This window comes from Bactrocera dorsalis, chromosome 4 (assembly GCF_023373825.1).
Source record: "Bactrocera dorsalis isolate Fly_Bdor chromosome 4, ASM2337382v1, whole genome shotgun sequence".
Taxonomy (NCBI): Eukaryota; Metazoa; Arthropoda; class Insecta; order Diptera; family Tephritidae; genus Bactrocera; species Bactrocera dorsalis.
This window is the reverse complement of record NC_064306.1, coordinates 62,474,395-62,490,539: the sequence shown is the minus strand read 5'-3', so window position 1 is coordinate 62,490,539 and position 16,145 is coordinate 62,474,395. Positions and strand designations below refer to the sequence as shown.

Below are 16,145 nucleotides of genomic sequence, written 5' to 3'. Positions count from 1 at the left end.
GGTATGGGATAAAAGGGACAACATTCACCTTTCAATTTGATCACAGTAGTACATGATGGAGATTCCGACAATTCCTTCTGGACATTACAAACATCATAGCAAACTGAATATGCACAGTTCAGAGCATTATTATGAACTGAAAGAAAGTTATAATGTCTATGATGTATATTATCAAACTCTATGTGGGGTCGAACCTCTATTGCGGGGAACTGTATGAGATTTCAATGCTTAATAGTTTCGACTAAAATTTCATACTATAGACTCAGTCTTCGTACCACATCGACATGAAGTCTAAGTATTCGCTTCAATCTGTTCATATTATTGGTACTTATTGGATTATAGTAGACCCGTGCGGATCTTCCAAGACGAGCCAAATCCAACGAAAAAAAAAAAAACATTTTCGTTGATAAATATGCCTATTTTCATTATTAGGCCAGAAATATATGTATATAGCAGCCCACGTAATACGTCGCAGAGGAGATAAATAGACGAGGATTGGAGAGATCCTTACTAAACTAGTGGCAGCTCTTAGATACACTAATTACTGCCGAATATAAAATGTTCGAACTTTATGTTTTATGGCCGAAGCGATATGAGGCCAGTCTCAGTCAATTATCTGATAGATAATGTCAAGTTTCGCTGAATTCTTCAAACTTTCTTTTGACCCTTGAAACAGAATATGTAATTTTAGCTCTCTCTTCCCTCTAACTTAGCTTTAATTTTAATTTTATTTTCAGAAACAAGCTACCTCCAGTATTTGAAGAAGTACGAATATACGGTTTTTATATTTTATTAAAAATTTTCAAAAATGCTTTCTAAAATTTCGTGATGCCTTTGGTTTTCTCTCTTGATTATTCGCACATAAATTATTAAAATAGTGTCTATTAAATATGTTAATTGTAATTACAGTTATTTCCAGTAGCTAATTTGTTAATAAAGAAATAACGAAATGACAAAATAAGCAGCAGAAGAAAGTTCTAAAGCCACGGAAATTAATTGTAGACACATAAAGACACTTTTGTTTAGAGCTGAAGCACAGTGCCACTACAAAAACAAAAGCAAGCATCAAAAGTAATTTTAACGATTTAATGAGTACTGTATTTTTTCACATTTTTTAGCGTTATTTTTGTTAATAATTTTGTCACGCAACGAAGAATAAAGAACAAAGAAAAATTGTGCAGAAAAATCATAAAAAAATATTTCACACAAACACATTTTACATAGCAGTGCTAAAGAATAAAGAGTGGCTAACTACAAAGTGTTTGCCGTAAAAAGTAGCGACACAGTGAAAATAAAAGAATCACACACACACACACAAACAAATTTACAAAGTGATAAAGCATGAACAACAACAACAATTTCATATACCAAACAAAAATTATGATTTAATGGCAGCACGACGGTCTGCAAGTCGCCCTCAAACACCAAAGCAACTACCAAAAATTTGTTAAAAACAACAATAACAACAACTACCAAACTTAGTGGGTAATGCAAGACAATTCGTGCAGTTGTGTGTTTGTTGTTGTGGCTACGCGTCGCTTGCTGCACGCACACGAAATTGGGCATCACGTAATTTCGGTGTTCGGTGTTCGGTGCGCGGTGTTTATGTTATCATAATTACGGTGTGAAGTCGCTCAAAGTTGGTGATGCGTTGCAGAGGAGCAGGGTTTCAGGCAGCAAAAACAATAAGAAAATTAAAAGCAATGCAATATTTTTCCCAAAAGCAGCCAAATGGTCAAAAAGATTGCCGGTGAATTTGAGAAGATTTTGAGAAGACACAAGATATGCTGGGAAAATACATATGTATGTGCGTGTGAGTGTGTATTTGGGTACGCTGGTCAACTGCCCGAAATGCGCATAAGTAAATTAGTGTCAATAACCGAGTTACATTCACACACATGAAGGTGCTTAGCATTAATAATACTTAAGAAGGGGGTGAAATGTGCTTGAAGGTGAAGTTAAAGCATTGACCTGGAGGTAAGAGTAGGCCTGCGAGGAAAACCGTAATGATTTCGGAGTATTGTGAAGAGGTATTACGTAAATGAGGACCTTTAAATTCACAAATGTTTCCTTGATTTAAATCGTCAGTATTTTTTATTAAGTTTGCGCCGATTTTTACAATGATCATTCGACAATTTCTTAGATGTAGACACTATTGAGTTGATTGATGTGGAAAAAGATATTGCAACATTGTTGCCTACATTTAGGCAAATATTCATATTTTAGCCAAATCACACACCTATTTTTAGAAGAAGTTAAAATTCAGTCAGTTTAATTTATAACCCAAAATGCTCTTCACAAATAAAAAAATCCATAAAAAGCTTGCTTTTGAACGATCAGTTTGTATAACAGCTATGTGATATAGTGATCTGATCTGAAAGTTTTCTTTAAAGATAACATCATTACTATTATCCATGCCAAATTTCGTGAGGATAACTCTTCAAATCAAAAAGTTTTTTATACAAGGAATTCATTTTGATCGCCCAATTTATATGGCAGCTATATGATATATTAGTCCGATCTGAAAGTTTTCCTTGCAAATAGCACCGTTCCTTTGAACAATAACCCAAGCTAGATTTCGTGAAGATATCTCTTTAAATCAAAAAGTTTTTCATACAAGAATTAGATTTTGAACTATACACATTGTACATAAGTATATTCCTACAGGGTAACTATCCAACATGCACATAACCAAACTATAAATGCCACAGAGATTTATATACCGGCATGGATTTAACTTGGCTTTGTTTTCTGGACGCCTCAAATGCGGGAAAAATGTGCTAGTAATTTGACTCAGAGAATTTTTTTTTTAATTTTCAGAATTTTAACTGCCAAGAGGCACACGCATAATGACGCAGTTTGGCTTTTCACAAAAGGGTCAATGAATCATGTAGTTTGTCGTCGGGCATCAACACCAACAGCAACGCGCACGCCAGCTGCGTTAATGGCAGCGTTGCGGCTCACAAAAGTGTTTAAGACCCTTATAGGAGTAGGCAGCAGGCAAAGTAGTTGCCTGTTGACTGCTGGTTGTTGGCGTTTATTGTTGTTATTGTTGCGCTACTGTTCTTATGCCCACAACCGTAACCGAGACAATGAATGAGTTCTGAAGTTACCCGTTGGCCGTCAAGTGGGTGCCACACTTGAAAGCACTTCACCAGCACACACACACAATCACATTCCCTCCAAACTGTCTCCGTGACAGCAGGAAGACAGCTACAGTATAGTTTTCATGTTTGTTTTGTATTTTCGTAATTTTATTTAATTTTGTTTTCTTTCCTGCAGCAAGTGCGATTCTTTTCACTTGCACGTCCCTACGCTTCAGCGCCCGTTGGTGCTTCTTAAAATTAAGGAAATGCTTAATAAGTGTATAAATAACTCGCAAGAGCAACAATGTGCATTTCAAAACTTTTTAATTAGTATTGGGTGGTGGCTTACCGGCATTTCTGCGCATGCGCAGACGGAACTCATCATTATCATATGTAATGTATGATTCTCTCTTGGCGTGTACGAGTGTAAATAAAGTTTGCAAGTGCATAATTATGTTTTCGTGTTCTGAAACAATCGTACTCATACTTTCTAGCACTTGTTTTCATACAGATATATCCCTAAAACACCCAGCATGCATTTCTTGTAAGTGTTTTTCTAGATTTAATTGTCTGCGGTCATGCTTGGCAGCGTTTGCGCTGAAGCGTTCATCCGTAATATTCTAAAAAAGGGAACCTCTTTGCGAAAATACTAAAAAATGTCCAGGAAAAACATTTGAAGTCATTTTAAGTGAAAGAAAACATAATGTTTGCTAAAAATAAGACAAGGGCGTAAGTAATGATATATCTTGCTATCGTCTTGGGTGTCTGAGCTCATAGCGAATGGGTTTTATGGAAATTGATATTGAAAAAACCGTGTTTAGATAAAATTATTAATTTTCTTTAACAACTATGGTTCGCTTGCTTCCGTTCTCGAAATTCCGATGTGAAACCTCGCTCTGGTCGACCTATCGTTCAAAACGTCGATGAAAAGAAGGACCAGGACCATCACATAAGCAGCCATGACATCGCTAAGGAACTTGACATTCATCATCAAACAGTTTTCAATCATTTAAAAAAGGCTGGCTACAAAAAGAACCTCAATGTTTGGGTACCACATGAATTGTCTGTGAAAAATTTAATGGACCGAATTAACATCTGCGATTCTTTGCTGAAACGAAATGAAATCGAACCATTTCTAAAGCGAATGGTAACAAGAGACAAAAAGTCGTTCAAATACGACAATAACGTGCGAAAAAGATCATGATCCAAGTATGGTAAAGCTCAACAAATGGTCGCAAAACCAGGATTGAGGACTAGAAAGGTTATGCTGAGTGTTTGGTGGAATTGGAAAGGAATCATCCACTCTGAGCTGCTACAGTCTGGTCGAACGATTGATTCTACATTTTACTGACAACAACTGATGAGATTGAAACAAGCAATCAAAAAAAAGCGGCCAGAACTGATCAACAGAAAGGGCTTCGTCTTCCATTAGGACAACACTAGATCACACACTTCTTTGGTGACTCGGGAAAAACGGGGAGAGCTTGGCTGGGAAGGTTTGATTTATCCACATTATAGCCCTGACTTTGCACCATCGGAATATCATTTGTTTCAGTCAATGCAGAACTCGCTTAATGCAGTAAAGTTGGCTTGAAGAGAAGCCTATGAAAATTACTTGTCGCAGTTTTTCGCCGAGAAACCAGAAAAACTTTACACTGATGGAATAATGTCTATAGCGGAAAAATAGCAAAAAGTGGTCGACCAAAATGGTATGTATTTGGTTCATTATAAATATAAAAGAAATAAGTTGAAGTTTGGTTAGAAATGCGAAAAGACTTTTTCGACTACCCTATACTAAGTTTACACGAAGATTGTGGATCCTAAAAGAAAACAGTGAAGTATATATAAAGTATACATAATATGTATAAATTGTAGGGTAAGAGAGTTTGGCATCACTCGTGAGTCCATTTGAAACATTTTGGTGTATGTATATTTTGGGGATGAAACGTGTTCTTGCTCGAGTTCTGCCGATAAAGCTGATTTTTTTTTTCAAAAAGAGTACCACAAACAGGTCCCTTTGAACATGCTTGATCGTGCGAATTCCGATCCCACATTTATAGAGAGCATTATAACTGGCGATGAGACATGGGCAAACAAGTCAACAATCATCGGAATGGCAACAGAATGGAAAGGTCGTTCAGGTTGATCGACAACTTTTTATGAAATATCGAAAAGAAATGCCTACATTGAAATACTAGGTTAAAAAATAATGTTTTCAAATTAAAACACAATATTTGATGTTAATTTATTGATAATATTTTAGTGTTAATGGGCGACCACAGTTGCTTTGCTGACGTCATATTAGCGAATGCTCTTAAGAATATTGTATTTTAGGCTTCCTTATTAAAAATTGTTCTCCTTTTTAATTTTCTCTTAAGGATTTGTTGCTTGTATGTAATTTAAAATATTTTTCCGGCGGCCTTTGTACTCATAAAGTTATTTAAAGGCATATTTCCATACAGGAAACCATAATATCAAATCAAAAATAGTACAAATACCTTAGAAAAATGTTCTTCTATTCGAATCAACAAGGAAGTAACCAGTTAAATAAAATAACAATAAGCTAACCGATTCACACATTTCAATCAAACATAGAACTGAAGTTCTAGATTAAGATTTTGACCACATGTTTTCATACATAATATCGGCATTCTCTTGAAAAAGAGCAATATTTAATGCAGCTGATAAACCTTTATCAAAAATTATTTTATTCACCAAAAATACATAAATAAAATATATTTTATTCTCTAAACAAGTTTTTTCCAAATTCAACTACTGCAACCTGTTTGGTGTTGCCTAAAAACCACCTAAAGTATTTTAATTACACATTTATATACAAAAGTGCACTGCCGACTATCAAATCTGTAAATACCCCAAAATCATTCATGCGGCTGTTAATCGAGCGGACGCCAAACCACAACATTAAAATATATGTACAAACATATACACATACATACTTGATTCATAAATATATTTATGGTTTATATGGTTCGTCAGATCAAAATCATTTGCTGCTGAACAAAATAGCTAACAATAAAAACAAAGCCACAAAAATACAAACAAAAACATAAATACAGTATATGTACATGAACCTGCATACCTTATATACAAACACATAAAATACTATATATGTATATGTATGTATGCAGCAAAGTATGTATTTTATATATGAATGTTGAGTACAATCACAAAGACTGGTTTTTCGGTGGAGATAAAAAGCCCCACAGACTGGCTGGCTGGCTGGCTCGCAAGCCAGGCGTACCAACCAATACTTTTAGACTGAGCTCGCCATTGGAAACTGAAATGAATTTAAAATAACAATAATAAAAACAAAACGCGTTCATGGCGGAAAAATAGTGAGTGGCACATTTTTTGTTGTTGCACACATCAAAACTTCAATCGCCTGCTACCACCAAAAGCGCATAAAATGTGGAGCTGAAAACGGTGAATGAATGAAGTGTACAACTCTCGATTCCTCGCGTATTACGTTTATTGGTGTTTAGTGAAAGGGAAAGTGCGATTATTACTGTTATTAGTACTGCTAATGTTTTTCTTTTATTTTATTTCGATTGTATAATGTTTACTTAGACTTAAGTGAGTATAGGAAAAAAACTAGAACAAGAAGTTAGTCGTTGGCACTTTGTCGAATTTTGCATGGAGACACTCACCAATGGGTTGGAGTGAAAAAGCAAGCACATTCTTTGTGTGTAAATAAATTTTTAATGTTATTGAAAGTGCGGACAAATTTTTATAATAAATTTTATATAATAAATTCTTGATGTACATATGTGAAATTTAGTTATATTATGTATGTATGCAGTGGAGAGGCCAAAGTTTTTAAAATCGGAGACCAATATTTGAGGATGCAGTGATACTAAGAACATTAAAGAACAATTTTTGCATTTTGGGATTTTAGCTTAATTTTAAAAGTTTCTCACAAAAATATTCATATTCTAAACAAGATATGTTAAGTTTGATATAATGTTTTTAGCACGCAAAAGAAAACGTCGGTTTATTTTTTTCATGATAATTCAATATTTAATTGACATAAAAAGCGTTGAAAAGGTGTTTTGGACCACCCTAATGTATGTAGTTAGTATCTATGATTAGTTCTCTGATCACAAAGAGGAATATTTTTTGTATATAAAGAGAAAGCTATAATTTGTAGACCGACGAAATCCTGGTACAATTATATGTGGGCAAAAAATAGTGAGTCTCCTTAATTCAAATTACGCGCGGAAACCCATTCATCAAACTATTTTTTTCTAGGTTGGTATGACAGTCTGTGGCATCTGTGTCAAACGTCATATCAAAATAATCATCAGTGTTTAGTATACGCTTGTCTTTCTGAAGTGCAAATAGTGTCTATACTTTTCCTTACACTTTTTGAGATGAGTGAAATACGTCAACAAAGAAGTACCATTAAATTTTGTGTGTGGAATCACCTTCAGAATGTTATAAAAAGGCCTTCGTTGATAATTTTTTGTTGCGACGAAGTGTTTTTGATCGGTAAATTTATTCAAAGAGGGTCCCAAAAGCTTTGACGAGAAACCACGTCCGCCCACGTCATGTAAAATAATGCTTTCCGACTACCAGAATGTCATGAAATGTATTATTCTGACGATGACTCTTGGATCTATGCTTACGTACCGAAAATAGACGATCAATCGGTCGAATATCATGGCAAAGGTGAGCCGAAGCCAAAAAATCACGTCAAAGCAGGTCAAAAATCAAGGTTATGTTGACAGTTTTCTTCGATTATCGGGGTGTGGTGCACTACGAATTCTTTCCGCCCATCAAACTGTCAACAAGGAATACTATTTGAATAATATGCGTCGTTTGTGCGAAGCTATTCTTAAAAGAGACCGGAATTATGGACCGACAATTCTTGTTTTTGTCCACTAGGATAATAAACCGTCGTATGATTTTTCATGAGTTTTTCGCCCGTTCGACTTTTGGCAAACTCAAACGACCGCTCCGGAAAAACTCTTTTGTGTCAATTGAAGACATTAAACATGAATCGCTACGCCCATTGAAGGCTATTCCGGAAATTGTCTTTGACAACTGTTTCGAGGATTGAAAAAAACGTTGGCACAAGTACATATATTGGGCCAATGGGGATTTTGAAGAGCAAATTAAGAATTTTAAAATTATGAACAAAGTCTTACTATTTTTTACACACAGTGTATATTGATATGATATATACTTTTTATCGCCAGAATATTTTCTATTAAGAGTGACAGCGGAACTTTACTCCAAAAATAATTCCTCTCAACAAATAATCTACTAAGCTTGAGCACAACCTCAAAATTTATAAGTTAGCAGCTTCCAATGTTATTTTTTATATTGTTCTATTCTCGATTTGTTTTTCTTTCCGATGAGAATGAAGTTATTCACGATATATTCACGATATTCACTCGAATGTTAAAATAGTTGGTCTTAGATTTAGACAGACTGATCATAGATGAATTATGCACATTCATACTGAAACTGCACTACTTATAGCATATCAGATACGCAATTGTAATACTATTTCTGTAAACTAAAATGAAATTGCTCAACTTGAAATAGTCTCAATGAACTTACTGATAGTAAAATGAAGTATTGAAACAAATATTTGCTTTAGAAAATTAATTAATTAATTTAGAAATCCCCGAAGAATGATATGAAGTATAATTTTCTTAATATTCAACATGCATGCATGCATAATATTTAATCAAATAATTTTTTTTTTTAACTTCAATATATTTAGAAACTGTTTAAAAATAAAATATAAAATTAAAAAAAAGACCAAGAAAATAAAAAAATGGGAGGTTAACCTAAATACTACGCTCTACAATCATTTTACTACTATTTCTCATAAATTGTTCGTAAACTTTTTCATATGTGATTGCAATCACTTTTTAATAATGATTAATGAACAATAATTACGAAAACTTTTTCTAATTCGAATACATTCAATCGATTATTATTGTTCTTCCTGCAGTTTAATTGCTATAAAAATTACAAATACTCACACACATATGGGCATAAGCAAAAAATTCCTTTCCCAAAACACAAATACATACATACATACATATGCACATACACCATTGAGTATGTTTAAAAAGTGAAACTCACCCGTACGAAACTGAAAGATAAATTGGCATCTGAGTTGTTGCTGTTACTGTTGGCGCTGCTGCTGCTGCCGCTACTGTTGGCCGTATCGGCGGTGCTGCTTGAAGATGTGTTATCCATGTTGCTGTTGTTGTGTTTGTTAGTACGCTCACACAGTACGATTGGCGAAGATGCTGTTATCTGCGCACCAACACCGTTATGTTATTCTGTTGGCGCTATAAAGTATTAAAGAGCCAATACAAACAAAAACAAAAAAATCGCGTGCAGAAGCAAGTAACTGCGCGTATTTTAGCTTAAGTTGTTGTTGTTGTTAATTTTATATTTCTTTTGTTTTTCGTGTTGTGCGAAAGCAGATACCTCGAAGTTCCGCAATGGACGTTGGTTTTTCACTCTCACTCGCGCACCTGTTCACGGCTTCCTCGTTACTGCAAGTATTTCATGCACACGCACGCACACTTTCACAGCTACTCACACACACACATACACACAGCAGCGGCTGGCAAATGCATGCAATCTGCATGAGTATGAGTTAAGCGATAAAAATATTCACTTTCAGCGTGTTGCACAGCAGTTGCAATTTTCTTTAGATTTCTTTGCTTTGCCGTTAGAAAAGCAAAACAACTGTTACTTGCTTATTTCTGCACTGAAAACTCACTTAATTCTCGTTTTCGATTTTGTAAATATTTTTTTTTTGTTATTTCTAATTTTCATTAATATGTACACATGCACCGATTTTTAATTACTTTCCATTAATTTGCACAAAATCAAGCACAAACACACGAGCGGAACATTTGAAGACCGAAAAACATGCAGTGGAGCCACGGAAACTCGCACGAAGTGGTCTAAACACGAAAGTGTTGCGTGAGACTTTTGAAAATTTTGTTGTTTTGCGGCTTTTCTTGTTTGCCAATTTGTTAATTTCTTCCGATTGGAATTAATAATAACTGTATTTTATGTTTTAAGCTAAAACACAAACGGATGTTTGTTCTTATTGCCGGAGCTGGAAAGAAAAATACAGAGAGATTATTTAGTTTTATTTAAAATAATTAGAAATTTTATTAAATTATTATAATAATTATTATTTAAAATATTCAAATAGTTACTTATGGAAAAAAATTCATATAAAATATATACTATAATTATTATTTTATACTAAGCAAAGTTAATTTCTCAAAACAAATATTTATGTTGTAGGACCGACCCGACCGCGTTAGCTCAACGAAAAGACAATGATTTAATTGAGAAATAGGCTGTATAATTGAATTGAAAGCGGAAGGAACAAATAAAGGCTTATCGCCTTAGTGGCCAGCAATAGACTGAATTAGTTAATGTAATAAAAATATAATTAGGCACAATGATTAATCTTATGCTAATATTTGCAATGACGTCACATGAAAAAGTGACAAAAACTCTCGATATTATTTAGACATGTATACTCATGTACAATGGGCCTTAGAATGCACATACATATGTACGTCTGTTACCACAATTGAGTGTATGCTCTTATATTACTCATTAACTAAACTTAAAATAACTTAGTAACTTAGAGAGTGTAACCTTAGGTAACCTAACATATGATAATTAAAAAAGTAGTTAGACGAAAGCGAGACGCATTTGAAGAAAGACCGAAATGCGAGAGTACAAAGACCTTGAAAAGCTGGCCGACAGGAGTAGTACTCGAAAATTCTACGAAAAGATGCGGTAACTCACAGAAGGCTTCAAAACCGGAGCACACTCTTGTAGAACCCCCAGAGGTGATCTAGTAACTGATGCCAAGAGCAAACTAAAATTCTGGAGGGAACAATTCTCCAACCTGCTGAATGGCAGTGAAAGAATAACACCAGGAGATAGTGAACCCGATTCCACAATCGATGAGGATGGAGTGGACTTTCCATTGCCAAACCATGAAGAAGTTCGAATAGCAATTACCTGTCTAAAGGACAACAAAGCGGCGGCGGCCGATGAATTGCCGGCCACGCTATTCATTAATTCGGCGGCGAAGAACTGATAAAGACCATGCATCAGCTTCTTTGTAGTTAGAATATTTTCAGATGAAAGCATGCCCGACGATTGAAATTTAAGACCCCACAATGTGCACCAACTACCGCATATAAAGTTCTATCGAGGTTACTGTGGGAAAGATTAAAGCTCACCGTCATCGAACTGATTGGCCCTATCAGTGAAGCTTTGGGCCTAGAAAATGAACATATGTATATTCACGATGCGCCAAATTAAAAAAAAAAAAAAACTGTGAAAAGAGGATCGACACACACCAAATCTTCGTATATTTTACAACTACTTTTGACAGCACGAAAAGGAGCTGCCTTTATGCCGCGATGTCTGAATTTGCCATCCGCACAAACTTAATACGGCTGTATAAACTGACGCTGAATACTACTAAAAGGTCCGTCAGGATCGGTAAGGACATTTCCGAGCTGTTCGATACCAAACGAGGTTTACGACAAGGCGATTTCCTATCGTGCGACTTCTTCAATCTACTCCTGGAGAAAATAATTTGTGCTGCTGAGCTGAATCGAGAAGGCACAGTGTACAGCTGCTGGCGTACGTCGATGATATTGATATCATTAGCCTCAACACCAGCGCTGTTAGTTCTGCTTTCTCCAAACTGTATAAGGAAGCGAAGCAGATGGGTCTGGTAGTGAACGAGGGCAAAGCGAAATACATATCTCCTGTCATCAAACAAACAGTAGTCACACTGGCGACTTCCCACGTCTCTGTTGACAGTCATAACTTCGAAGTCGTAGCAGAATCGAAATCCAATGCAGAATATCTCTTTCCAACAGGTGCTACTTCGGACTGTGTAGGCGATTGAGAAATAGAAGACTTTACTTGGCGAACAAAGACCAAATTCTACAAGTCACTCATCATATCCGTCCTGCTATATGGTGCAGAAGCATGGACGATGACAACATCTGATGAGCCAACTTTACGAGGTTCTGCTGAAGATTTATGATTCTTTTTGCATTGGCAACGTCGAATATTGCACGACATTGCCTTAGTTTAGCGAATTAATCTACTCTAATATGAAAAATTAATAAGACATAACATCCGGACATAGTGATGTGCCTCACTCGAATGACTCCCTTAAAAATGTTGCGTGCCTTAAATCATTTACAAATGAGTATAATTACAGTTTTTAGTGATAATCGCCTAACCTACAAATTACATTTTTTCTTTTAAATATTGGTTTAATAAAGATAAGAGTCTAGACTTTCCTAGTGACAAGGTTTAATAAATGTAGAAGCATAGCCAGGAAAGCAAACCTGGCATTCCTTAAAATGTTTCATTTAATCAGAAGAATACGAGGTAGGCTAAAAATAAGATATTTGATTATCGAACAAGGTACACAACAGAAATAAATAAATAATTGCACCGATAAGCTTCAAGGTTGTTGTTATTAATTTCTTATCATATACCAAATATTCCGATGTTAAAACAACAAATTTAATATTTACCACAGACAAGACAAACAATTTACTTTGCTGGTCAAAATTTGTTTGTCTTTTTAAGTGAAATACTTTTAAGTGCGGTCAACTGCAAGGAAATTTTGTAAACCAAAAATATTTCTTCGCGCTATATGCATTCTATATTGAATGATATACCAGCTGATCAAATTTGACCCGGGCTGACCCTTTTAAATTCGATACAAAATATAATTTTTTTGTTTAGATTAAAAGTGAAATATTTTTTTGCAGTTTAGAGTAGAATTAGAATATGAGCATAGTTTTTATTTTGATAAAAAAAATTTGAGAAGCGTTGCTACCTGTTCGAACATGGTTTTAACATATGTTTTCATACAAATTGAAATTTCGAGTGAAAGTGGAATATGAGCATCAAAGCATTTAGTCAAAAAAATTGTCGGAAACATTTTGAGAAGAGTTGCCACCTGTTTGAAAATCTCTATTAAAATAAATTTAAAAGATAAACGAATTATTACAAGATAAGTAAAAGTTATCAAAGATTTTAGGTAAAAAAAATTAAGAAGAGTTGCCACCTGTTCGAATATTGTTTTAAGAAATGTTTTCGAACCAACTGAACTATTTCAAGTAAAATTAGAACATGAGCATCAAAGTAGTTAGGTAAAAAATATAAAAATATTTTGAGAAGAGTTGCCACCTGTTCGAATATTGTTTTAAAAAATGTTTTCGAGCCAACTGAACTATTTCGAGTGAAATTAGCATATAAACATCAAAGTATTTGATAAATAAAACTTGAGAAGAGTTGCCACCTTTTTATTTAACATTCAATTACAAACTTTTAACTTAAGCCTTCTTTAGTTTATATGATCTGTCTGCTATTCCTGCTATTAAGTGCATTCATGAAATATTCTTATCATGCGATAACCAAGTGAATGGCAACGAATTTCGAAACAAACGTGTTAACCTCTACAACAAAACTACTCAGGTAACAGGTACTTGAACCATGCTGTCGGTTATCGCTCCTTAATAGTAAATAATACGAACATAAACTTCAGATCAATGGCGCAATCACTTTAATTGTCATTAAAATGACCGTTTACACATTAAACGCACAAAGACTAATTACGAATAAAAAGCTACGCATATCTACTAGACATAATAGATGCGTATAAAATTTATTTAACGATTTCCCAGCAATCAATCAACAATTAAAAGTCCAACCACCTCACATTAAGTATTGATAAATCACAGCAAGCAAAACAAAGATGCGGCGAACTACTCATCCGCAGTGGACCACACCCACCAGCTATAAAGGCGTTTTAATTCAACTGAAAAACCAAGCGCAGAAATAAAAATAAAATATACATACATGAGTGTATGTACATATGTGAGCAGCATGAATAATAGTAGACACATTTCCAATAGGCAGGTAGCTTAGTTCCCGGCCATCAAAAGCTCCGTGTGAGGAAATATTTGTTGTTAACGTGTCAATTTGATATGCCTTAACCCTAAGTTGTTGTTAAGTCGCCTTGAACTTGCCTAAAATTTGATGCGTCAAGCACTTACGTCCATTTAATTACACAAACACACACACATGCATATTTATATAAAAAGTATAAATCTTCCTTTGAAGATATTATATCTCGCGGCCGATCGCTGGCAAAACTTTACGTTGGAGATTAAATTCTTCTTAAAGCTATTTTCAAGCATCATTGCGCATGTGTGTTTGTGTGAGTGTGTTTATTTTGATGTATTTGCTTGTACCTACATTAAGTTTACTTAAAAAATTTATGTTGGCTACGGGCGCCAACCCTTCTTCACATATTTTTGTGGTGTCGTCATGCAATTTCTGATGAATTAAATTAACACTCAAATAATTTGCACAGATTCACACCAACAATTGTATGTAAATATGTTTCAAAAAAATATTTTTTTAAGTGACCACCAAAGCAGTGTGGCCGTTATGCCTCAAAGCCATCAGTGATAGCCCGAAAGCGTTGATTTTTCTGAGATAAACATACATAAGGTGTGCGAGTCATAAAATTTTTAAAAAATTTCTTGAGGCACTTTTATAGATTATAGGTAGTAAATTTTTTTTTTTTTGCCCGAGGTAGGATAAGAACTTAGCAGTCGGAGAGAACTTTGGAGCACAGAGAGACGACTATGAGAGCTCGCTTGATCATTTGATCATTTGTAGGCTACTTTTGAAAAAAACTTGCCTTTAAGCAATACAAAATCTTGCAGTTTTTCGGAAGACTTCTAAACCAAATAAGTTTATAGGAAGTTGAAGAAGTTTCTCCAACGTTAAGATCTAATTATTTTATAAATATCTAACAATATTTCATTTTTTTATCAGTCTTCAAAATCGAATACCTTAGTTCTGTGGAGTATTCGACATAACTGTCTGGCATCAAAAGAGCTTTTTAGCAGGGCAAACTACAAATATAGGCTTAAATTGAATATGTCAGTGTCTAAAAATTCGTTAGGTGAAGTATTAAAACTAATTACGAAGAGTTCTAATGCCAACCAAACTGAAGATTTTGAATTTTATGAGAGTTGTAGTTTACTTTTCCCTTCCCGGGAACCGTAACTCTCAATAAAGGAATTATATGGATATCAGCAGTGATCAAGAGAGGGCAGAAATCGGCGACAATTCCTTCCATTTTTTGCGGATTTTTTCCACCAAAAATTGATGAATCAACGGATCCGCATTGTATAGCCTCACCGGGACCTGATTTTCTCTCTACAGGCCTGGGTACCAGTGTAAAAAGCAGCTTTCGTTCTATCCAAACTTCAACTTTATTAACTATATTGTGTCTCAAAATTCCTTTTATGGCAAGTATTTCAATTGACAATAAATTTAAGACCATATATAGTGTGTTTAATAAAATTTCACAATGACTCACTATTCATATTTTAGCCGTATTTATACTATGAATAAATAAACACTCCTACTACATTATCATACTCACTATCTTTTATGCAATCTTTATCAACAATGCTTATCTCTTTATAATTGGCTGGAACTTGTAGTGCATACACATATGTATGTATAATATGAATGGAATAATTACACAACAATTTTATGTGAACAATTCGTTTTTTCAAAAATTTCCTTTTTTTGTGAAATAATCATAATAGTTATTTAGGTAACGGATTAAAGAACGGATAATTCATGACCACAATCAGGATATCTAAGCTTAGATGCAATAGATTTCAACAAAGAGTTGAGAGTCTCACAAGCCATTCCTCGGCTATAAAAAACCCCAAATTTGAAAACGAAAGTTGTTAGAAAAAGAAAGATCAGTTCTAAATTATTTATAGATGAGGAGTGGATCCCGGTAAAATCTCAAGGTCATGCAGGAAATATTATATATATCGTCACCTAAAATACAAAATAACGTAACATCACTTTTCATAATTTTGCAGGCAAAGGAAAACCGTTATAATAGAAACCACTCATATTGAAACAAAATTTGAGTTTTGGTTATAAATTGGTTAT

The 16,145-nt window shown here is 34.5% G+C and overlaps 1 protein-coding gene across 1 annotated transcript in view; it reads right to left on the bottom strand.

The window, feature by feature from the left end:
* LOC105226921 (rhophilin-2) overlaps positions 1-16,145 on the bottom strand; it is a 123,416-nt gene that overhangs the window by 105,376 nt on the left and 1,895 nt on the right. Inside the window, exon 2 of the mRNA XM_049456526.1 lies at positions 9,207-10,203. Within this exon, the coding sequence (XP_049312483.1) occupies positions 9,207-9,323 (117 nt within the window). The 5' untranslated portion in view covers positions 9,324-10,203. The remainder of the gene's footprint in view (positions 1-9,206; positions 10,204-16,145) is intronic.